At 43.5% G+C, this 25917-nt stretch overlaps 1 protein-coding gene across 3 annotated transcripts in view; it reads right to left on the reverse strand.

Moving 5' to 3' along the window:
• Positions 1-3354: 3354 nt before the first annotated feature.
• The window catches only part of TTC8 (tetratricopeptide repeat domain 8), a 59753-nt gene continuing 37190 nt past the window's right edge, over positions 3355-25917 (reverse strand). For 2 of the 3 annotated variants that reach the window (XM_062181200.1, XM_062181202.1), the window contains 7 exons: positions 25828-25915; positions 23730-23840; positions 13713-13852; positions 12125-12299; positions 11703-11825; positions 7425-7508; positions 3355-3919 (listed from right to left, as the gene is read on the reverse strand). In XM_062181200.1, the coding sequence (XP_062037184.1) occupies positions 3803-3919; positions 7425-7508; positions 11703-11825; positions 12125-12299; positions 13713-13852; positions 23730-23840; positions 25828-25915 (838 nt within the window). In that variant the 3' untranslated portion in view covers positions 3355-3802. Of the gene's footprint in view, positions 3920-7424; positions 7509-11665; positions 11826-12124; positions 12300-13712; positions 13853-23729; positions 23841-25827; positions 25916-25917 lie in introns of all 3 variants that reach the window. The other variant, XM_062181201.1, reaches the window with a different exon arrangement.

Raw genomic sequence — 25917 nt, forward strand, 5'->3', positions numbered from 1 at the left:
TTGGGAAAGCAGTGGAAGATGGCCTGAGTCCTTGGGCCCCTGCACCAGCGTGAGAGACCTGGAGGAAGCTCCTGGCTCCTGGCTTCGGATCGGCGCAGCTCCGTCCGTTGAGGCCAACTGGGGAGTGAACCAACAGGTAGAAGATCTCTCTCTCTCCCTCTCCTTCTCTCTGTGTGTAACTCTGACTCTCAAATAAATGAATAAATCTTAAAAAAAAAAAAAAAGTGACACACTTGTAAAGAAGGAAGAACTTGTAACCTCAGCAGTTACTCAGTGCACAGTTTTCGTGCCAGACCTCATTTTTTTAAAAATTTATTTGACAGGTAGAGTTACAGACAGTGAGAGAGAGAGACAGAAAAGTCTTCCTTCTGTTGGTTCACCCCCCAAATGGCTGCTACAGCTGGCGCGCTGCGCAGATCCGAAGCCAGGATCTTCCTCCCAGTCTCCCATGAGGGTGCAGAGGCCCAAGGACCTGGGCCATCCGCTACTGCCTTCCTGGGCCACAGCAGAGAGCTGGACTGGAAGAGGAGCAACCGGGACAGAATCCAGCACCCCAATTGGGACTAGAACCCGGCGCCCATATGGGATGCCAGTGCCAAAGGTGGAGGATTAGCCAAGTGAGCCATGGCGCCGGCCCTCCAGACCTCATTTTCATCAGTTAAAAGCTCAACGACACAACTTCCGGTCGGACAATTTGCAACTGGGGGTTGAATTCCTCTTTAACCATGCTACAAGACAATTGTTAATGAGCCCTCTATAGAAACGCTGGCACTGAAGTCAGAAGTTATGTAGCCCACAAATAATTTTCTTGCCAAGACATACGTAGCTCCTGATGCAGTGTTACATGTGTCCCCATTCTGCCCGAAGTTATCCTGACATCGTTTGCACTGGTGCTCACTCTCAATTAACATAAATTCAAGATAAAAATCTCTCTATACCACCTTAGGAACATCGAACCATTTCCTTTTTATTGTGTTAATATGCCCTGATCGTTCAACTTTACTAAAGCACACACTACTCATTTTAAATGACAGTAGCTATTTATTTAGCATTATTTAGAGGCAAAAACACAGAGGCAATTTAACGTGGTGGTTAAGACGCGGACTTGGGGGTCATGCTGCACTTCAGTCTCGGCTCTGATACGTCCTGGACTTGGATCCTTTCCATCTGTGCTCTGCTTTCCCCTAAGTAAAGTGGAAACAGGACTGCATAGGACTGCAGTTGGAAGGAAACGAATTCAAACGAAGCACTTACAGCAGTGTCCGTCACATTCAACGTGCTCAGTGAAAGCCAGTAAATTCATTCTTATTTTTCAGCAACGAAGAACTTGATTGACATGATAAAATTTGAATGTAAATACAGAATGCAGTGTTAGGAAACTTGACAGTGCTTGAGGAAATTCGCAAGAGCTGAACAAACACTAATGTTATGAGAACCAGGAAAGGTTCAAGTCTATCGCAGAGGATAAGATCACAGGTTCCAGCTGTGACTCCACCACCAACCAGTGGCGTGACTGTGCCTTGCTTTGTCTACCGTGAAGAGATTCGTCTACACATTCTCTGAAGCTGCTTCTGGTCTCCAATAGTCTGTAACTCCTTGCATTCAATTTTTGGTTGTTGTTCTGTCAGCTAAATAGTACTACTTAGAAAAATCTGGAAAGATTGTAAGTAAACAGCTATACAGTAGTTGTTAAAAAAATGAGAGGCAGATTGCAAAAACTGAGTTTGAGTGACCCTGTCCCTTTAACACATCCTGTGTGAACACTTAATGAGCGCTCCAGTGAACAGGGCAGAGAAAGTCTGGGAGTCTATAGGATGCAAACATCCTACAGTAGTGGGGTACAACCTAACCTTCTCAGGGCTGACCACAGGTGAGACACCCGTACTGTGACTCTACCACCTATCCTGATATTCTTATATGAATAATGTGATCTCCCAGAAACGGGTTTTCAGAGAAACACTCAATTGGTGATATATCCATATTCCCCAATAAAACTGAAATATGACTGATTTCTAAGATTACTGGATTTTTTTCTTAAGATTTTATTTATTTATCTGAGAGATAGAGTTACAGACAGTGAGAGGGAGAGACAGAGAGAGAGGTCTTCCATCCGCTGGTTCACTCCCTAAATGGCTGCAGCGGCTGGAGCTGCGCTGAACAGAAGCCAGGAGCCAAGAGCTTCTTCTTGGTCTCCCACATGGGTGCAGGGGCCCAAGCACTTGGGCCATCCTCTACTGCCCTCCCAGGCCACAGCAGAGAGCTGGATCGGAAGAGGAGCAGCCAGGACTAGAACCGGTGCCCATATGGGATGCTGGCGCTACAGAAGGAGGATTAACTTATTGAGCCACAGTGCAGGCACTAGATTACTAGATTTTTTAAATGAGCTGAATGAAATTAAAACTCATGGAAACGACAAAATGATGGCTGTCTTAAATCCACTTTTTGTTGCCAATCACACAATACTACAGACTAAGTAGCTTACAAAGAAAAAAGTTTGACTTTGGCTCATGGTTCTGGAAGTACAAGTTGAGGGCCACATCTGATGATGGTCTTTTTGCTGGCAGAGTTCCAAGGTGGCACAAGACGCTGCATGGCAAGAGACAGGGAGCCTGTGTGTGTACGTGTCTCTTTGGTTTCTCTCCCCTTTCTTTTTTTTTAATTTTCATTTAAAAAATTTATTTATTTTTAATTTGTATGTATCTCATAAATACATCATTGTGTACATAGTAATTCTTCCCACCCGCTCTCCCCCCACCTTCCTGTTCCCTCTCCTGTTTTATCTGAGAAAGAAAAAAGAAAAAGAAAAAAAAAAGAACAAATGGAGTAAGGAAATCTAAGAGAAGTGTTCTGCAATAGTGTATACAAGGGCTGATCTATGTTGTTGCTTCTTGAAGGTGATTTCGCTTTTTTCCCTCCGTCCTCTTTTCCCTTCCTTCCTCCCCTCTTTCCTTTCAGCAACTTACTTGTCTTTGAAGAAGAATCCAAGGATGATACATCTTTTGTGAGCTCTTAGACGTAACTATTACTTATGAGACATAATAATATCCTCCTTTGTACTAAAAGGAAGTGATTCTCGGTAACAAGTTTTACTATGAAATTTCATGACACAACTCTCTGGGAACAGAGGTCCTGCGTGGGAAGTCAGTGGTCTCTCCCACTTCTTACAAAGCTACCAGGGTCCAGTCATTGGGTTTCCAGCGTAATGACGTTACTAACCACACCCCAAACACCCAGCTCTGGATCTCACAGCCTGGTTAAGTTTCCACCCTTCCTTACACCTCACAATGGGGACCAAATTTCAACCCATGAGGCATCAGAAGCCGCTCAAACCACATCTAAACCATAGCAGCGGTGTCTTACACACTGATTTATTTTAAAAGCACAATATGTAGTCACAAGGTATTGGACAGAAAATAAAGTACAGTTCTTTAGCTCTAAATAAAGTCTGCAGTCAGGATAAATACATACACTTTTAGCAATAAAAGTGCAGTTTTAAAGGCAGATTTTAGAGCTCTTAAGCTTCATGAGGATTAACAGCTTAAGGGCTATAAAAATGTACATTTATAAAAATATGAGGAAATCATTAAAATGTTTTATAAATATCATAAACATCTACCATAATTTTCCAATATCATACACAGTGATTACCATTATAAATATTTCATTCAGTATACATAATACTCCACTCGATGTCACCTTCACGAAGATCAAGCCCCGACCTGTGTGATGCGTGTATTATATTACAGAATCAGAAACACACAGTGCTTTTTCCCTCTTGTATAATGCTCTTGCATCAGAACAATCAGAGCATGGCAAAATGCTGCTTTAGCTGTTTAATTAAATGCTGGGTGTCCACATGATCTGGAAATGCGGCTTCAGACTTCTGAGCAGCAGCATAGCTTCTCTGCAGATCTCCAATCTGTACGAAACAACAGGAAAAAATGAGTGGAGAGTAAAAAACAAACAAACAAAAAAGAACATCATCTGCATATGGTGGAAATTCAAAAGATTCTTAAAGGTAAATTGCTTGATTATGCCACTTGGATTTTAGAATTCTCTCACCTAGATTACAATTCCACCTTGAAAAATAGATGATGAAAATAAATTATCGATTACATAAACAAGTTACACTCTAGTAGAGCTGCCGAGTTAAGAATTCAGAACCCCAGGTCTGTTCTCCTGACACTGAGGGTATTACAGACAGAAGACGACATGTGCATGCTACAACAGCAAGCTCTGCCTCGCTCAGGAAAACCATCTGCAGTGAACCACGAAGGTGTATTCTGATCAAGGTATCACCCTTCAGACAGAAAAATTCAAGGGAAAGCTACTGTATTTAAGATACAATAGTATGCTCTGAGAGGTTTTAAATGGTGATAACACAATGTTGGGAAGGTATTGATTTTAAAAGCTCAAAAATTGTCTCTGATTTTCAATGAATTTTGTATTGAAGTCCAGTCCCAAAGAAAAACCACATACTATCTGAGTCTACCTGAGTGTATCTTGATTAATGTCCACTTTCTAGAACAAGACAGCTTTCTGGTGTGTGCACCAAAAAATCTAGTTAATCAATCCTGGTAACATGTGAACATGCATTAAAAACATCAATTAAGTTTCCTTTTTTAAATCACAGCATTTTTTTTTTTTTTTTGATATTTGCTTTTCTTTTATAGAGGTGTAGCCTTTTGCTCAAAGAAGTGTCTCACTTGAGCTATGTGTTATTAAAATGTGATGATATTCCTGAAAGAGAGTGATCAAGTTTCCTTGGCCACGTGGTTGTGGCCATGTAGTATGGTAGAAAACACACAGGCCTCTCGGGGAGCGGGTGTGAATCTGGAAGCTGCCATGCCGTGAGTCCAGACGAGAGTCTGGAGACTGGGGTTCCATCAGAAGGCAAGCTGCAGGAGGCAGATGCTTCGTGCCTGCCTCCCTGACGGCTACACCCTCTGTGCTGACTCCAGAGGCTGGCAGATAGCAGAGTTCAATAAACATCAGTTGCATGAAAACATGAGTGAGAAAGGTTAGGGATGCCTAGGCTGCAGAGCTATGGGGACAATTAGAGTACTTAACAAGGGCACACAATTGACAAGCTATGTGGGCAATCATTTGGCCCAGTGGTTGACCCTGCTTGGGTTGCCCACATCCCATGTCAGAATGCCTCGGTTTCTGTCTGTGCTCTGAGACTGATTCTTTTTTTTTTTTTTTTTTTAAAGATTTATTTATTTGAAAGTCAGAGTTAACAGAGAGAAGGAGAGGCAGAGAGAGAGACAGAGAGAGGTCTTCCATCCGATGGTTCACTTCACAGTTGGCTGCAACAGCCGGAGCTGTGCTGATCTGAAGCCAGGAGCCAGGAGCTTCTTCCAGGTCTCCCACGTGGGTGCAAGGGCCCAAGGACTTAGGCCATCTTCTACTGCTTTTCCAGGCCACAGCAGAGAGCTGGATCAGAAGTGGAGCAGCTGGGACTTGAACTGGTGCCCATATGGGGTGCCGGTGCTGCAGGTGGTGGCTTTACCGGCTGTGCCCCAGCGCTGGCCCCTCTGTGGCCTGGCCCATCTGCATACAGCTCAGGCTCCTGCCTTCCGTGGGCCCCCCAGGCAGGGCCCCCTCCCCACAGCACGTGTGGCTCCTCCACCGTCCTTGCCAATTCTGTTGCGCAAAGTTGAGCTCTGGGCAGACAGGTCAGTGGCATCAGGGCCTGGCTCGCCAGAGTACCTGTGAGATGGGTTCCAGGGAGGCCAGGCCCTGGCCCCGGGCTCGAGCCTGGAGTCTCTGCTGTGGTTCAGGTCTTAGAAGCCACACTGGGCCTCGGAGAGCTCTGAGACTGATTCTGTCTTCCTGCTAATGTGTATCCTGGAAGGCAGCAGGTGATGGGGCTCAACCAGACGGGTCCCTGCCACCCACAGGAGACCTGGATCGAGACTGCAGTTCCCAGCGTTAGACTGGACCAGCCCTGGCCACTGCAAGAATCTGGTAAATGAACAGGGGGATGGGAGCGCGTGCTCTCTCTCTCCCCCTCTCTGTTTCTCTTTCTCTTTTTGAGTCTCAATTTTTTTAAATAGTACTTATGAATGACGGTTTATTTTATTTTCAAAACAGAAATGAGAGTGCAGATGGCTTCATATTCCTGCTATGTGAAGTAACACATTTTTCTGTGTTTGGTCTACAGAGATTCTTGTATCACAAGCATTTTCAGCCATTTCCTTATCCTCAAGACAGAGTCACCCTCCACATTAAAAGAAGGTTTCCAAGTCAGTTATTCAATGGCTTTAGTTTGTTCATTTACTTATTAAAAATGGCAGGTGATTCCCTTTTTTGCTTTTGAATATTAATTGGACTTGCAGAACAGTATTAACAGTTACATTTCCTTCATACTGTTCATAGCTAAAATATCTTTCACTAGTATCTTTCATTTTATAGCAATTATGTCGGAGACTTGGTGCCAATATGATCTATAAATATATAGAATTTCCTTGCTGTAAAAGTCAATTACCAGATCTTTTCAAACCAGCAGTCACTTGAGTATTTCTTCAATAACTAAATGTCATTTTTGAAAATATAAAATAATTTTTCTGCAGTCTATGATGGCATTTAGTCAATATGCAATGATAAATTAAATTTCTTAAACTGTCCTTTGAAGACATAGATGAATATAATAACTAAAGACTTTTTAAAAAATCATTTCTTTCGGCCAGCGCCGTGGCTCAATAGGCTAATCCTCCGCCTTGCGGCGCCGGCACACCGGGTTCTAGTCCCGGTCGGGGCGCCGGATTCTGTCCCCGTTGCCCCTCTTCCAGGCCAGCTATCTGCTGTGGCCAGGGAGTGCAGTGGAGGATGGCCCAAGTGCTTGGGCCCTGCACCCCATGGGAGACCAGGAGAAGCACCTGGCTCCTGCCTTCGGATCAGCGCGGTGCGCCAGCCGCAGCGCACCGGCCACGGCAGCCATTGGAGGGTGAACCAACGGCAAAAGGAAGACCTTTCTCTCTGTCTCTCTCTCACTGTCCACTCTGCCTGTCAAAAAAAAAAAAAAAATCATTTCTTTCAGGAAGGTAAGGTAGGATTTCTTACTTATCTGTACTTTTAAAAATATTATTTATTTATTGAAGAGGCAGAGAGACAGAGCTACCATCTCCACAAGTGGCAGGACTTGGCAGTGGGGGGGAGGGTGAAGCCAGGAACCAGGAATTTAATCCAGATCTCCCATGTGGGTGGCAGGAACCCAATCACATGAGCCATCACTGCTGCCTCCCAGGGTCTGCATCCGTAGGAAGCTGGCGTCAGGAGCTCAAGGTAGGAATCGAACCCAGGCACTCTAATACAGGATGCGGGCATACTAACCAGTAAGCAAAACATCCACCCCTGTATTTTTTTAAGCCAAGAAAGAAAAAGAAAAGATCAGATAATAAATTAATAAAGAAAGAGAATACCTTGTCAGAGATGGTCGCGAAATTAAAATGCGGTTCATACATATGGGGTGCTAAAGATGACGCAGTTTGTAAGAGTGCTCGTGCCTGTGCAAAAAAGAAAAGGAAAAACCAACAGCATGTGAGCATACATCAGTCCTGTATTTGTGATTTGTTCTGTAAAAACATTATTATTTTTTTTTGACAGGCAGAGTTAGACAGTGAGAGAGAGACAGAGAGAAAGGTATTCCCTTCGTTGGTTCACCCCCCAAATGGCCACCACAGCCGGCACGCTGCGCCAATCTGAAGCCAGGAGCCAGGCGCTTCCTCCTGGTCTCCCACGCAGGTGCAGGGCCCAAGCACTTGGGCCATCCTCCACTGCCTTCCCGGGCCATAACAGAGAACTAGACTGGAAGAAGAGCAACCAGGACAGAACCGGCACCCCAAACCGGGACTAGAACCCGGAGTACTGGCGCCGTGGGTGGAGGATTAGCCTAGTGAGCCGCAGTGCTGGCCATGTAAAAGAATTCTTCACCTAGGATAGGACTTCATTAAACATGTTCCTGTGATGAATATAGATGATATTCCTTATGAAATAGGACTTACTGAAGTATAATTGAGTACTGATATTTTGCTAAAATTATGTTCATAATAAGTGCTTCAAAGACAGAAAACAAGAGAATTAAAAATTTAGAGTAGATTTAAAGTTATTTGAGAACTATTGCTCTCATAAAGTTAATATTTCAATGACATACAATTTAAAATATAATGTTAATGCTAAAAAAATCTTAAAAATCTAGTTTTTGTTGTTGTTGATTGATTTAGCAGGCTCAAGCTATCTTTTCTCTAATGTAATAACAAGAAAAATAACCAAGAAATCATAAGTTCAAAGCTGTATGCTGGGTGACAGTAAGCAAGCATTCATAACACTGCTGTCCAGTTTTCCAAGTGCAAATGCAACTGGAAACAATGAACTGTCAGTGTCCCAGAGTGCTCAAAACACAAAATACACATTACTTTTTGTCCTCTGTATATTCAAAGGATCATATATTATAAAAATCACTGAGTGGCTTGAGATGTTCATACATTCATCATTTTTTATAATATGCAATGTGCAATGTATTTGTATATATTTTTTAAGATTTATTTATTTTATTTGAAAGGCAGAGTTAGAGAGGCAGAGAGAGAGAGGTCTTTCATCTGCTGGCTCACTTCCCAAATGGCCACAACAGCTGGAGCTGGGCCATTCGAAGCCAAGAGCCAGAAGCTTTTTCCGGGTCTCCCATGTGTGTGCAGGGGCCCAAGTATTGGGTCATCTTCCACTGCTTTCCCAGGCCATAACAGAGAGCTGGGTCAGAAGTGGAGCAGCCAGGACTCAAACTGGCACTCATATGGGATGCTGGCACTGTAGGTGCTAGCTTTACCTGTTATACCACAGCGCCAGCCCCCATATATTCACCATTAAGACCATACATTCAACAATACAAACTGTTGAAAGCTATCTAATTTGTAACTAAATCCAAAACCTCTACCCATGACTCTGAAGATAAATTTGTTTATCTTTTCTTAATGGAAAATAAAATGATAGCAGTTCATATTGGATGGCGGATATTAAGTTTTAGTAATAAAATGGGGTTACTATCATAAGATCTTCCATCAAAACATTCCAAATCAATTGTATCCTAGAAAAATCACATTCAGTAGGAAGGAAAGAACATCACCAATATGGTCACAAAGAAAAATGACAAAAACCTCTTAATTCACATGGACATAGACAAAGTTCCATGCCAAAATAAGCGTCTGTTTTATTATAGTTAGCTTTTGTTTATAAAACACAAATCCAAGGATCAGCACTGTTGCACAGCAGGTTAAACTATGGCCGGCAGCACCAGCATCCTATATGGGTGCCAGCTTGAGTCCCTGCTGCTCCACTTCTGATCCAGCTCCCTGCCAATATGCCTGGGAAAGCAGTAGAAGATGGCCAAGGGGTTGGGTCCCTGCCACCCATGTGGGAGACCCGGAAGAAGCTTCCAGCTCCTGGCTTCAGCCTGGCCCAGTCCCAGTCATGACCATTTGAGGAGTGAACCAGCAGATGGAAGATCTCTCTTCCTGTCTCTCCTTCTCTCTCTCTGTAACTCTACTTTTAAATAAATAAATAAATCTTAAAAAAAAATACAAGTCCACCTTATTTACTTTAGGAGAAATAAATGAATATTCAATGATGCTTCTTCCTTTGTTTTCATTAAAAGTTCATCATAGTGCTCAGGAGACCAGGTTGGAGGTCAATGTCTTGGCACACTGTTTACCATGTCTGTGACCTTGGGCAAAGTTACTGACCCACCTCCAGTCTCTTTTTCTTCATGTCCATATTGGAGACTACAAAAACCTTTATCCTTGATTGCCGTTAATAAGATATGAATGTATTCAACATTTTAAAGTTTTGTCCTGTATTATAATTTTTTTAAAGATTTATTTATTCATTTCAAAGTCATAGTTACACAGAGAGAGGAGAGGCAGAGAGAGGTCTTCCATCCGATGGTTCACTCCCCAGATGGCCGCAACGGCCAGAGCTGTGCAGACCCAAAGCCAGGAGCCAGGAGCTTCTTCCGGGTCTCCCATAAGGGTGCAAGAGCCCAAGGACTTGGGCCATCTTCTACTGCTTTCCTGGGCCATAGCAGAGAGCTGGACAGGAAGTGGAGCAGCCGGGTCTCGAACCAGGGCCCTGTGGGATGCCGGCGCTTCAGGCCAGGGCGTTAACCCACTGCGGCACAGCGCTGGCCCCACTGTATTATAATTTATGAAGTATCTGCCATGTGCTTAACGCTACACTTCTACTATACCAAGTACTGTTCATGCAAGATCTAATCCTCACAAAACGCCTCCAGGCAGGTACTATTTACGTATCATCCACTCATTCCACAACTATTGATGGAGCTCCTACCCTGTGCCAGGCACCGTCTCAGATGCTGGGAGTAGTGCAGTTACACGGCAGGTAAGATCTCTGCTTTCATGGAGCCGACATTCTAACTGTAAAAATATGCGGCAAAATAAAAAGTACCAGGCAGAAAAGAGAGAAGGAAACATGGCCTGAGGGCTCTGAGAGATGCTCCAGAAGGCCTCTCCAAAAGAAGTGACAAGGACAGCAAGCCAGGACAGCAAGGACAGAAGAAGCCCGTCTTCGCAAGAACATTCCAAGGCCCTGCAGGAAGACGGCGAGCCGTCTTCCTGCAGGGCAGCGAGGCAGCGGATGTGTAGGAAGTCGATGGGAAACAAGTGGCACAGATGGGGTCTAAGAGTGAACCGGGGCCAGGTGATATGGGACATGGGAGGCCACGGTTTGGAGTCCAGATTTTATTTCAAGCCCAAGAAAGATTTTAAGCCAAAACAGTAAGAAATAATCTTGTTCTTTAAGAAAATTCCCCTGGCTGCTCTGAGGAGGAACAGATTACAGGGTGCACTCACTTGCTGATCGAAGTCGGGGAAAAAAGACCAGGTGGAGGCTCTTGGCGTGGTCCACACAAGAGACAAGAGCAGTTTGGAGAAGGGTGGTAGGAGTGGGAAAGTAGCCAGGTTCAGGTTCAGGGGCGACTTTGAGGTAGGACCAAAAGGGCTCGTTGAACGAGCTGGGAGGGCAAGGTGTCGGGAGAAAGCAAGAGGAAAAGAGAAGTGTGCAGGTGGCTCCTAGGGCTTCAGCTTAAGGCAGGGGATGGTGACCAGCAGAACTTTGCTAACACAGAGAAGAACAGGAGGCTCACAATTGCTCTAATAAAACTAAGTGTGGTTTGTTTCATTTTGTTTTTTTTTTAATGAAGTAACTTGTTCAAGGTCACGTAGCTAATACATCACAGAGCTGAGATTCAAATCCAAGATTGTCTGACTCTAGAACTTTTATATCATTTTTTAAATGTATGTATGTATTTATTTACACATGTATGAATGCATGTATTTATCTGAGAGGCAGAGAGATAAAGAGACACAGAGAGAGAGGAAGAGACAGCTCCCCTCCCGAATGCCTACAATGGCCAGGTCTGGGCCAGATGGGAGTCAGGAGCCCAGGTTCAACATGGGTCTCCCACGTCGGTGGCAGGGACCCCACTAGACAAGCCCTCTCCTGCTTCCCAGGGTCTGCGTCAGCAGGAAGCTGGAGTCAGGAGCCGGAACCAGGGGTCGAACCCAGGTGCTCCAGTGTGCACACAGGCTTCTCGACTTCCTAGGCTACCTGCCCCCCGCTACAGCTCATTTTAAAATCATACACCGATCGCCACCTGACAAGTGCCGCTGTGCCACTGCCAGTTCCCTGACCTGCTCCACGTGGCCCTTGCGCATCTCCAGCACGGCCAGGTTGTTGTAGGCCTCGGCGTGGTGGTTGTTGTTGACCAGAGCCAGCCTGAAGCACTGATGGGCCAAGTTCGTATCTCCGATTCCCTGGAAGAGAAGCACAGATTTGCACACAGGTATCCCACGCTTCTCTCACCACTGCCTCCCTTCTTTCCCCATAAAATCTTTCCTGCTACTACAGGGAAAGCAGCAAGCACCCCTCATAGAAGCCAGGTGTGAGTTCCGTACAAGTGAGTTTAGGTCGGGGATATAAGATGAGCTATAGTTGACTCCTACATAGCTTTAAATTGCCACGTAAGACTATAACAAAACCTGCATATACAGTACCTGAAAATTCCTACAAACTAATTTTGTATAACAGAAATTGTATCAAAAAAACAGCGTACCACAGCTACATGTCCCAAGTTGTACCACACATCAGCTGTCTCTTCTTCATTCTCAGCCAGAGAAAGGGCACGTTCAAATGAGGTCAGGGTCATGTCATACTGCTGGGCGTAGAAGCAGCACAGCCCCAGGTTGTTGAAGAGCTGGCAGTTATAAACACCCATCTGCAGGAGTCGCCTTTGCAAAACAGAGCACGAATGTTGGTGTCAGACCAGCGTTGTGTTAGGACACATATTTCCTCTTACCAAGTTAGAAATGAGCTCATTTTATAATTTTAACACTCCCGAAGAATACAAGCACAGTGTTAAAGTTAATGCAACAACAACAACAAAATTCAAGCACATACAAGTTCAGTTAATGGAAAATGGAATTAAAAGATAGATTCATTTTGATGCAAAAAAATAAAGTTTATGCAAAGTTTTTTTCTTAATACACATTTCCCCTAAGCTTCTTAAAGACCCAGCTCACAAAAGTGTATCTCTTGTAATGGTACTATCCACAGGGAATATGTCTGGAAGCAAAATCAGAAAACAATTTTCCTATGCTTTTCCCCCAAAAAACAGTTCTGTGAGAGAACAAACATAAGAACTCAATAGTCACATCAAGTAAATCCCACACATTTTAGTGTTGTAAAGCTTTGGTGTCCGTAGGTAAATTACTAAGACCTGGCTGAGCTGGATCCTGCTCTGGGCTGTCTACACTACCTTGTGGTAAAGCTGTGTCTACTGAGCACCCGTGAGCTTCCACTGAGGAAGAGAATCCCTCTACCATCCACTTAGCTTTCACAGCGCAGTTTAAGAGTCTCATTCCCCTGCTACATATCATTAATCCCAAGGAACACAGGACAACCATGTTCAATTAAGCAAATGAAAATGCAGCCAGCTGCTCTGAGAAAGCCCACGACCCGACCCTCTTCGGGGAGTGGGGAGGGGAGCAGCTGCATGTGCGATGCATTTGCATTATTGTATTTCAGGCTCCCAACATATATTTGGAAAGAACTCTGGTCAGCTGCCAATCATCTCCTTGTATATTCCCCAAGGGCTGAAGGGGAACTTGTAACTTCAAAAATTAACTCCAGAAGCATAAAATAAGTATGTGTTCAAAACAGAATCCATGAAAAAAATTTATTCTTTGAAAAAATATTTGGGCAAGAGTTGACAACACTTCATAAACAGTTGATCCTCTTTCAAGTCTTTGTAAAAATTCAGAACGTGAGGCCAACTGCTCTTTGCAAACCTTTTCACTATATCTACCTGTGTCTTTATGACTGGTGGCATTAATGAGGGCAGTGATGATGGGAAGTATTTAAACTATTAAACAGATGCTGGTCGATGGCAAAATGGCTGCTTGCACAATGACATACTGTTAAAAATTGTCAGTTGCCCAGCTGTGTTTCTGCAAGATGCCAAACATCTGCATGTTTCCAATATTGGATGTCACTTTAATGCTCGTGAAACATCTGCGTTTTGGAAATTTGAGCTTCACAGAGACGTGGCCTGTACATGACTTCTTGACACTGTCACCCCATCTTCGTTACTGTTGTACCGGTGTTTTGGAGGAAAGCAGTTGTACAAACAATGCAAAGCACACCTGTAAAACCGAAGAGCTATTTCTGGTTGATCAGAATAAAAGTGGTTGCTTCCAATGCACGCGATGGCTTCCACATGAGTATTGTCTTGTTTCAAAACTTCTTTATAGTATTCAGTTGCTGAGGAAATATTGTTCATTTCCTATTCACCAAGATAAAAGAGCAATACTTTATTAGTATCAGTCAAGAATTTTATTTTTTTTCTGGCTAAGTTCATTCACTCAACAAATATTTATTAAAAGCCTACTATGGGCCGGCACTGTGGCGTAGCAGATTAAGCCATGGGTGCCAGTTTGAGTCTCAGCTGCTCCACTTCCAATCCAGCTCTCTGCTATGGCCTGGGAAAGCAGCAGCAGATGGCCCAAGTCCTTGGGCCCCTGCACCCACATGGGAGACCTGGAGGAAGCTCCTGGTTCCTGGCTTCATCCTGGGCCAACCCTGGCTATTGCAGCCATTTGGAGAGTGAACCAGCAGATGGAAGGCCTCTCTCTCTCTCTGTCTCTCTTTCTCTCTCCCTTTCTCTCTCTAACTCTGCCTTTCAAAATAAATCTTGAAAAGGAAATAAAAAAAGAGCCTACCATGCATCAGACTTCATGATAGGCCCTGAGGACACAGCATGAACAAAAGATAGAGTCACTGTTCTCAAAGAGACCCCTTTTGGTGCAAAGACAAACAAATGAAAAACAGGCCAGGAAAGTGATGTGAGAAAAACAGATCAGGTGTAGGAGAGAGGGCGGGAGGGAGGTGCCTCTCAAGGGGTGGTGGAGGAGGTCACTTTGCAGGAGGTATTATCTGGGGACCTGAATAAAGCCAGGGCCTGGGATGGAACATACAAAGGCAAGAGAGGCTGCAGAGAGAGAAAGGGCAGCACAAAAGGAAAACAAAGGGGCAGCCGGGGTCTTGGTCAACCACAGGGAGAACTTCACATTGACTTCTAAAGTTCCTCTGAGAAAGCCGTCAGAGGATTAAAAGCAGAAGAATAACATAATTGTGCTATGTCTGCATTTTCAAAGAGTATCTTGGTGAGAGGGGTGAGTATTTGGCCTACTAGGTAACATGCGCTTAAAATGCATATGTCCATTTCAGAGTAATCAGGTTTAATAGCCGGCTCTGGCTCCTGACTCCTGACTCCAGCCTCCTACCATGGCAGACCTTGGGGAAGCAGCAGTAATGGCTCAAGCAATTGGGCTACTGTCACCTGTGTGGGAGACCTGGATCGAGTTCCCAGCTCCTAGCTTCCGCCCAGCTCAGTTCCAGTAACTGTGTGCTTCTGGAGAGTGAACCACAGGATAGGAGCTCTATCTGCCTCTCAAATAAATAGATAATGAATAAAGAATACCTTGGTTTCTAAGTGTAGGGCATATTAAAATGGGGAAGGATTGTACCAGGGAGACCAAGAGCCCAGGAGAAAATGAAAGAAACCCAGTCCAAGCTAAAAAGAACACACACAAAATTAAAAATTAAAGAATTTCCTGGAGTTAACTATATATATCCTTTCTAAAATACTGGTCATCATAAATAAATACATTGAATGAGTGCTATATCTCTCAAAATCACCTTCAAGGCCCATATCCATATCCTTATGAAATACTCCCTAAAGCCCCTGTTTCACACAGCTCTCTCTGCCTTTCAACTTACATGACATTATGTGAACCACTTTTCTTATTATGGAAAGACTTATATTTTGTTATATTTTAATCACACCTTATTAAATATCGATTCCATTAATTTTTTAAAAAGATTTATTTTATTTATTTGAAAGACAGTTACACAGAAAGAGGAGAGGCAGAGAGAGAGGTCTTCTATCCATTGGTTCACTCCCCAGATGGTCACAATGGCCAGAGCTGCGCCAATCTGAAGCCAAGAGCTAGGAGCTTCTTCCAGGTCTCCCACATGGGTGCAGGGGCCCAAGGACTTGGGCCATCTTCTACTGCTTTCCCAGGCCATAGTAGAGAGCTGGATCGGAAGAGGAGCAGCCAGAACTAGAACCGGTGCCCATATAGGATGCCAGCACTTCAGGCCAGGGTGTTAACCAACTGTGCCACAGCTCTGCCCCCAATTCTACTAATTATAAGAGCAGTGAGACTGGTGTGACATAATGTGTAGAGCTACCTCCTGCGATGCTGACATCCTATATGGGTGCCAGTTTGTCTCCTGGCTGCTCCACTTCAAGTCCAGCTCCCTGCTATGGCCTGTGAAAAGCAGTGGAAAGTGGTCCAAGTGCTTGGGCCCCTGCCACCCACAGGGAGACCTGGAAGAAGCTCCTGGCTTCTGGCTTTGGATTGCCCAGCCCTGGCAGTTGTGGCCATCTGGGGAGTGAACCAGTGTATAGAAGATCTCTCTCTCTCTCTCTCTCTCTCTCTGCCTCTCCCTCTCTTTGTAACTCTCACATTGAAACAAATAAATAATTTGTTTTTAAGAAAAGCACCACACAATGCATTTTTATACACAGAATTTTTGATACTTACTGATGGACTTTAGACATATTCTGACAAAGTGTATCTTTGGCATACTTTAAAGTGTATATATATATATATATTTATATAATAAATATAATAATAAACATGGCAAAATAAATTGAATATAGTACTCCTTTATATGCAATCAAATTCTTCTTAATCTCTTAAAAAAATAAGCTGTCTGGAGGCAGCTGTTTGGCCTAGTGGTTGAGACACCATTTGGGACACCTGCATCCCATATTAGGGTACCTGGGTTTGAGTCTTGGCTCTGCTTCTGTTTCTAGCTTCCTGCTAATGTGCACCCTGGGAGGCAGCAAATGATGGCTCAAGCAGATGGGTCTCTGCCACTCACACAGGAGACCTGGACTGGGTTTATAGTTCCTGGCTTTGGTCTGCCCAGCCCCAGCTCCTGCAGGCATTTAGGAGTGAACCAATAGACAGTGCTCTATGCATCTGTCTCTCTGTCTCTCAAATAAACAAATATTTTTAAAAATAAGTTGTCTCATTTGTGAAATTGAGCACCCTTATCTGTTTATTACTTATTTGAGAGGCAGACAAACACAGAGAAAGAGAGAGACACACACACACACACAGAGAACTCCCAGCCACTGGCTCACTCCTCAGATGCCCACAATGGCTGGTCTGGGACCAGAGTTAGGAGCCAGGAAGGCAAACCAGGTCAGCAGTCAGGACCGAGAGCTGAACTCCACTGTGGGCAGTGGGTGTCTTAATTCCCAGGCTAAATGGCTGCTCCCTTAATCCCTTTTCGACTTGGTCACCCAAGTACACACTATTCCACACAGTGGTGTCCATGAGTCGGTGATACCACTGTTTCTTGTTCTTTTATGTTCACTGACGACTAAGAAGGTAGATAGTTATGGTTAGATATGTACACACTGTGGAATGAACAGATAAGGCTAATTCACATATCCATCACCTCTCACAGTTATCACTTCTTTGTGGGGAGCACAATTCACAACCCCATCAGCGTTTCTTAAAGGCTGCTCCACTGCCGGATTTTCTTGGCAGCAATGGACAGGCATTGCCTGTGCTTTCGAACCTTACCAGCAGGTGTCAACAACGGCTTTCGGGCAACCATCAGGACTAATTAACAAGCTCCCCAGGTTGCCGGAGTAACTACCAAACTGCCACATACGCAGGCTCTGACAGCCACATGACAACTGCCAGTTGGTTCAGGGATCGAAAGACGCACACCAATTTCAGAGACATTAAAAATGTGCAAAATAAATGTCTTTAGAATCCATGCAAAACGAGAATGGTAAATTCCTCAAGAGCAAGATCACATGTCTTTTCTTAGCACTAAATTTAGTGTTTCTGGATACTGAACAATTCATAAGCAAGAATCAGTTTCCAAAATGTTCTCACACGCCCATGTTTCTACTATAACAGAGGTTCTCAAATTTTTTGATCTCAAAATCTCTTTAAAATCTTAAAAATGGCTGAGAATTCCCAAAAAGTTTCATTTATATGTCATATCTATTGATATTAGAAACTGAACTGACATTTTAAACTACATACTCATTAATTCACCCTAAATAGTGCATAAAATCTGTTAACATAATAGCGCATTTTTATGAAAAATAAGAGGCTCTTCTGAGTGAAGCTCTGTAGTTGTATAGCCATGTCTGTGACAAGGTGGGTGAGTCTGTCTAACTCAGTGATAGAAGCTGTGGCTATGAAGTCACATGCTCCAGTTCTGCTTAAATCTGTAATAAGGTGATAGTTTGTCCTTCATTCATCTCGATCTTGTATCTATCACTCAGTTGGTTTTCAACTTGGAGGAACAAGGGTGTTATTTCTCAGTTCCACAAAATCCTAAAAAGAAATTCACTCGTCAGTCCAAACCCATTCTTTCTTTTCAACTATATATATATTTTGTTCAATGTGCTTTGTATTTGAAATCCTTATTCAAAGTCAACAGCATCTCACAGTGCAAGACTTGAATTTTACAAACTTGCAAAATATGTGCTTATGCTAAATAAATATAAACATTACATTAATGGTACAAAATTAAAACTCCCCTTCTTAAATCTCAGATGACAGAGACTGTTTCCTGAATATCTAAGAAAGTTTGTTCATATGCTCATATAAGCACCACATATAGGCATACACTAATTTTAACTATAAGCAGAATCATTCTGTACATTCTAATATACAGTTAACGGTTTTTTTCCACTCTTAGTGTCTTGGCACCCCTTCCAATCAAGAAAGAGCTTTATGTCATTATTTTTCACTTCAATACAGTATTCCATTTATACACAGGTCATAATTTAACCAGTCCCTTTTTTTATAATGTTTGTTTATTTTCATCTACTTGAAAGATACACACACATAAAAAGAGAGAGAGAGAGAGATCTTCTACCTCCTGGCTCACTCCCCAAATACCATAACAGCAAGATCGAGGCCAGAGAGAAGCTAGCAGCCAGGAATTTCATCGGAGTCTCCCACGTGGGTGGCAGGAACTCAAGTACTTGAGCCATCATCCACTGCTTCCCAGGTACATTAGCAGGGAGCTAGATGGGATATGCAGAAGCCAAGCATCCCAAGAGGTGGCTTAACACACTGTATACCACAACACTCACCCCCCAACCAGACACTCTCTGATGAACCATTAGCTTGCTTCCTTTTTGTAAAAACTATAAAACCATATTTGTGCATTTGTATGAAAATGCCTTTAAGGAAAATTCCTATAAGTCAAATTGCCAGGTCAAAGAGAGTGTACATTTTAAAATCTCATCTGTAACTGCAAACAACCTCCAGACTGCCCCCTGTCCACTCTAAGTCTGCTTCTCCACACCCTTAAACCTAGATACCATGGAACTTCATCTTTGCCAACCTGATTAAGTGACAAAGGGTATAGCATTGTTGTTCAAGTTTTTATTTCTTCAATTACATCAGATGTTAGGTACTTAAAACATCAGATATGCATAACTCTTCACCTGTGAACTGCCAACACGTGCCCTGTGCCTGTTTTTCTGTCCTATTTTACCTTTTGTCTTTTTATTACTGGTGTATGTGTATGCCTTAGTCCCTTCTTTGCTGCTGTAGCATCATATCATTCACTGGGCAATTTCTAATGAACAGAAATGTATTTGGCTCATGGTTCTAAAGTTGGACGGCCCAAGAGCAAAGGGCTGCCTCTGGTGAGGGCCTCCCTGCTACATCCTGACTTGACAGAAAGCATTACATGGGGGAGGGGAGAGATATTAACTTGCTCTCCAAGCAGGACCCACTTCCCAGTAACTAACCCACTCTGGTGATAATGGCATGAATCCATTCATGAGGGCAGAGCCCTCAGGGCATGATCACTTCTTAACTGTCCCATCTCTCAACACTGTTGCATGGGGGTTAAATTTCTGACCCATGACCTTTTGGGGACACATTCCATCACACAGTCTAAGGAGGCTGGGCGGCAAACTTCCCTCGTGGATACTGAGAGCCAGAGCCGAAGTGCTCAAGAGTCCCTGGGCACGGGCCGGCGCTGTGGCTCACTTGGTTAATCTTCAGCCTGCGGCGCCGGCATCCCATATGGGTGCCAGGTTCTAGTCCCGGTTGCTCCTCTTCCAGTCCAGCTCTCTGCTGCGGCCCAAGTGCTTGGGCCCCTGCACCCGCATGGGAGACCAGGAAGAAGCATCTGGCTCCTGGCTTCAGATCGGCACAGCAATGGCCGTAGCGGCCATTTGGGGAGTGAACCAATGGAAGGAAGACCTTTCTCTCTGTCTCTCTCTCTCTCACTGTCTGTAACTCTACCTGTCAAATAAAATAAATAAATAAAAATGTATTTTAAAGAAAGAATCCCTGGGCACTGACTCTGCTTTCTCATTACAGAAAAAAAATGAGCCTGTGGCTATTGATTTTAGCTCAAAAGCCAGAAGGATTAGTGTTGATAAACACCCCTCCAGAGGACAAGTTCCTCCAGACGGGTGGCATCAAGTCCTAGCAGGAAAAGCTGGTGGTGGAGACAAACCGCAGCTGGCACTCGGCTGTTGTCTCTGCGCTGCGGTGACCTTACATGAGAGGGTCAAGGGCCACCACGCAGGCTGAACCCAGGGAAAAGCTGCACCATGACACTTATGCACGCCTGCTGTGAGGAAACACCTAGTTTTCATATGTGTTTACCTTCTTGACTAAACAAGAGCATCCTCAAGTATGTGCACATGGGCATGTGTGTGAGTGTGCACGCGCGCAATTCTTACATGTTCAGCAATTTTAAAGCAATGTGTACATTACAGAAAGTAAAAAGCAATCTTTAATTTTTCTCAGGTATGACAAGTACTTTTCCTGTTTCATGTTTTTACATTTTTTTTTATCTAGTTTTATTTGTATTTTTGGTTCTGCTCTATAGGAAATTTAACTTATGTTTCCAAATTAATCAATCTCTTGCTATGGATTCTCATTTTGTGTCATGTTTAGAAAGATCTTCCTCATTCAAATTTATACAAATAATACATCTGGTTTTTTCTGGAACTTTTATAGTTTCATTTTTTGAAATTTTAAAAACTTTGAAATTCTAAATCTTGTGGTAAAGTGTTCTTTCAGTTTTAAGAAATCATCACTCATCCAGTTCTATTTCTAAAGTATTAAATAATCAAATAATCAAATAGGCTCAATAGGCCTCCTTTATCACATCCTAAATTTTCATATGTATGAACATATGTCAACTCTATTTTGCTCCTTTAACTTATTCCTGCATCAGAATTACTTAAATTATACTAACTCTAGAATAGTCTTTATTAATGTGATTTAAAATAACACCTTCCGGAATATAAACGTCATTCCAAGTATATAATAAGCTGGTATCACTGAATTGATTTTTACAGTGGTTATTTTTACCCATTTCACAAAGCACTAACTATAAGCAGATTTTCAGTTACTTAAAATAAGTTGGAAGTAATTTAAGAAGTGAATGTTGCAGTGGTTCTCAGTCTGCTACGCTTCAGAAACACCTAGTGAGCTCACTGAAAGTGTAAACACAGAGAAAGCACTTGACAATGCTTGCGAGTGCCTGGGTTCAAGTCTAGACTCCACTCCCAATCCAACTTCCTGCTAATGTGTATACTGGGAGGCAGCAGATGACAACTCAAATAGTTGAGTTCATGACACCCATAAGTGAGGCCAGATGGAGTCCCTGCCTCCTGGAGCCTGGCCCAGCACCAGCTGTTTCTCTCTCTCTCTCTTTCTCTCTCCCCTTGCCTTTCAAAGAAATATTTAAAACACACACACATACACACAAATGCTTGAGTCCCAGCTTCTAGGGCTCCTGGTTCAGGAGGAAGAAGATGGGTTATATTTCTTCTTCTTCTTCTTCTTTTTTTTTTTTTTTTTTTTTGGTTTTTGTTTTTGTTTAAAGATTTATTTTATTTGAAAGCTAGGGTAGGGGGCCAGTGCCATGGTGCAGTAGGTTATCTCTGCTGTGGCCTGGGAAAGCAGTGGAGGATGGCCCAGGTGCTTGGGCCCCTGTACCCGCATGGGAGACCAGGAAGAAGCTCCTGGCTCCTGGCTTCAGATTGGCACAGCTCCGGCTGTTGGCAGCCATTTGGGGAGTGAACCAACAGAGGGAGGACCTTTCTCTCTGTCTCTCTATCTCATGTCTGTGGCTCTACCGCTCAAATAAATAAAATCTTTAAAAAAAAAAAAAAAAAGGCCGGCGCTGCGGCTCAACAGGCTAATCCTCTGCCTTGCGGCACCGGCACACCAGGTTCTAGTCCCGGTCGGGGCACCGGATTCTGTCCCGGTTCCAGGCCAGCTCTCTGCTGTGGCCCGGGAGTGCAGTGGAGGATGGCCCAAGTGCTTGGGCCCTGCACCCCATGGGAGACCAGGAGAAGCACCTGGCTCCTGCTATTGGATCGGCGCGGTGCACCGGCCGCAGCGCGCCAGCTGCAGTGGCCATTGGAGGGTGAACCAACGGCAAAAGGAAGACCTTTCTCTCTGTCTCTCTCTCTCACTGTCCACTCTGCCTGTCAAAAAATTAAAAAAAAAAAAAAAAAAAAGCAAGCAAACAAGCCAGGGTTACAGAGAGAGAGGAAGAGAAGCAGAGAGAGAGCTTCCATTCCCTGGTTCACTCCCCAGAGGGTCACAATGGCAGGGCTGGGCCAGGCCAAAGCCAGGAGCCAGGAGCTTCTGGGTCTCCAACACGGTGTAGGGGCCTAAGTACTGGCGCCATCTTCTGTTGCTTTTCCCAGGCTATGAGCAGGGAGCTGGCTCAGAAGTGGAGCAGCCGGGACATAAACTGCCGCCCATATGTGATGCTGTTGTTGCAGGCAGCAGCTTAACCTGCCAAGCCACAATGCTGCCCCTGGGTTGTAAATTCTTATACACTCCCATGGTGATTTCCATACACAATAAAGTTCCAGGGCCACTAGGATAACATTTCCAGAGAAAGGTCTCTAATTTCAAACACCTTTCAACAATAAACAGATAAAATAAAGGTCTACCTTTCAAACAAAATGCTTTAAGAAAAATTAAAATTACTACCAAAGAAATTTACTGAGGACAAGTCATTTTAAATAAATGTCTGTACAAAAGAAGCAATGAACCACAGGCAGAACAACATGTTCATTTTAAAATGCAAAACATTAAGATGATACAATACCAAAATGAAAGCCATAAGTAAACAGCAGAGAACAAAAAGGAAAAGAATCCCCCCAGAGAAAAGTATGATGTACACAACAAAAATCCCTAAAGACATCCATGGTGTAGGCTGCGATGCTAAGGAACAAACTTCACTAATTAACTCTAAATCCACAGTCACACAAAGAGTAAAAGAAAATGTCAGCAACCTGACTTGGCATGGTAAGCTGGCATAAGAGAAACCAGGGAAATCCAAAGGGAACACTGTATCCAACCATTTCAAGCCTGGGCTTAGTTCTTGATCACCCTGTCTGCACAGGACAGACTTGCACTTTGCCTACATCCAGGTGCTTTCCTCTCCACTTCTTTCTTCCTTTAGGTACAAATCAGTGTAGAGCAGGAGAGGGCGGCAGCTCCAGAGCTAGTCCATACCCCAGTCACAGCAACAGTGACCAAAACGGAGGCCTGGAAGGAATTCTTCTGACCAGCAACTAACGCAGTAGCAGCTACTGCATCAAAGATGCCACAGTTGGGGCGTTGGGGCATAGCGGATAAAGCTTCCCCCGGTGATGCAGGTATCCCCTGTGTACACCAGTTCATGTCCCAGCAGCTCCACTTCCAATCATGCTAATGGCCTGGGAAAAGCAGCGGAAGGCAGCCCAAATGCCTGGGCCCCTGCCACCAACGTGGGAGACCCAAATGAAGCTCCTGGCTATCAGCAAAGAGGAAATGATTTAAATCTCTATCTTATGCCATTCTCTATACTTTCCTGTATTTGAATAACTCCCAATAAAAGCTTAGTTTGGCCAAACGCATACACAAAAATCTCTTATTCTACAGATAAACCAGGGGCTAACAGTAATAACTTTATACACTGCTTTCTTTGCTAGGACCTCACGGGACTATGAGCTCTCGTAGGTGTATGCAATCTCAACTCTACATCAGCTTTTAAAATAAGATGAATGTTACCTCATAGATCCTGGCAATTCCACAAAGCAGAGATACTTCTCCTGGAAACTTATCCAAGCCTTGTTTGAAAAGATTTAAAGCAGTCACAGGTTGATCCAACACAATGTAAACCTGAAAAGCAAGATATATTTCAATAAAAGTATCAGTTCTTAAAATGACAGCATTTGGTATGAAAAGCTTGTAATTACTGACTAGGAACAAATTATCTCTCAGACAGGACAGCAAAAAAGAATTTCAGAAACGTGAGGCTGCATTTCCAGTAATGACCTTGTAGTTGCATATAAACCTATTTATAGTATTTATTGCTGAAGTATAAGATTAGAGGGATAGGTATAGGTGAAAGCTTGCACTTTTTACCTTATAAATTCTGGATAGTTTTTAAAAATATAATAAATAACACAGTTAGCATACCAACATAAAACATTTAATAAATTTAATTAATAATTAAAAAGCTTTAAGAAAAAAAAAGTTCCTAAAAATCCATTTATCTCTTTTGTACAGCAACAGCAATGTATTATAGGAAGCAACTAAATTGTACCTCTATATAACCATGTAGGGAATAATGGATTTAAATAAATTGGCTTACTGAAAAATAAATGAAACCATGTGTTTAATAATAGTTAAAATAAAAAGCACACTTTTTTCAACCACATGTCAAATAATTATCAATTAAGAAGATGGCAGTCAAATAGTATGACCCGAGTCTGAATTTCAAGTCTCCCTTTCAGAGAAGTCTACTGTGATGTTCAGAAAGTTCTACAAGAATTTAAGGTCAATATATAATAGGTAGGATGTAAACTTAGATATCAGACAATTTCAAAGCTTTTTCAAAACCCACTGTAAACATACTAAGATTTGCACAGTAACTTTCTATAGTATAACTTTCATTTTACTGGTGGGCTAACTTTTATTAGCACATCTAGAAACTAGCAGCACTTCCCTTAATATCTCATTTTCTTGTGACTATCACATTTTTAAATTTTAAAAACCCCTAGGGGTGGACAGCCCACATGGCAGTGAAGACACCACTTGGGACATCTGCACTCCAAATCAGAGTGCCTGAGTTTGAGACCCATAGCGCCCACAATTCCAGCTTGCTGCTGAAGCAGATGCTGAGAGACAGGGCGTGGAAGGCTTAGGTAGGTCCCTGCCACCCACATGGGTGACCTAGACTGAGTTCTTGGCTCTTGGATTCAACCTGCTGCTGCAGGCATCTAGAGAGTGAACCAGCAAATGGGAGTGTGAACTCGCTTGCTCTCTCTCTTCCTTTCAAGTAAAATGAAAATAAAGGGAAAAAATGTAATTAAAAATAAAATAAAAACATCCTAAAGATACAGTGAGCTGATGCCAAAACAATACTTCATCAAATGGTTTTCTTCCAAAAGTAGCCTGTGAATGGGTCAAGAAATAACTTTATCCTGATACGGAGACGTCTAGGCGGCTCCTTCTCTCCTGCTGTGTGTGCGGGTGGCACTGTGTGTGGCAGTGACCAGGCTCTGGGAGTCTCAAAGGGCCTGGTTTGAATGCTGGCTCCTAACAGCCAAGTGACCCTGAAAAACTTAGTAGCTTTGTTAAGCCTCACCTTTAGAAGAGTCCTGAGGAAAGCTAAAGCCTCCTCGCAGGGTTATTGTGCGGGCTGACTGAAACTGCCTATAAAACGGACCTGCCCAATGCCCTAACTGGTTGGTGCTCAGTAAGGGAAAGCATTACTGCTGCTGTTACTCAGAGCTGAGGGACCGAGGACCTAGAGCAAGAGTCCCTGTTGTCTGCAACCTGTGCAGGTGGGAGACAGGTGTGGTGAGGAAGAGAAGGCCTCTGGGGCCCGCCACCTAACCGGGTAGTGAGTCTAGGGGGTGTCTTCCTGTCCCACTGGGCAACCTTGTAGAGCAGGCTCCTTTTGTGTCTGCGGCAGTCAGTTCCTCCTGAGACGGTTACCCTCCATGTCTTGTCACTTCTCTTGCTGTAAGGAGCACTGAGTCAAATCTGAAGGTAACAACTTGCCAAATATTCCTGAAGAAACTGGCATCTGGCCACGGCCAGAATGTAAACACTGATCCTGAGAAGACCCAGTTCACTCGGACTAAGAATACTTACTTACTTTTGCCAAGTAGAGAAATGTATCCACCATTTCCTGCTGCTTCAGGGCTGATTTAAACTGCTTTTCTGCTTCTCGATACATTCCTAATCT

Source organism: Lepus europaeus, chromosome 22 (genome assembly GCF_033115175.1).
Source record: "Lepus europaeus isolate LE1 chromosome 22, mLepTim1.pri, whole genome shotgun sequence".
Lineage (NCBI taxonomy): Eukaryota > Metazoa > Chordata > Mammalia > Lagomorpha > Leporidae > Lepus > Lepus europaeus.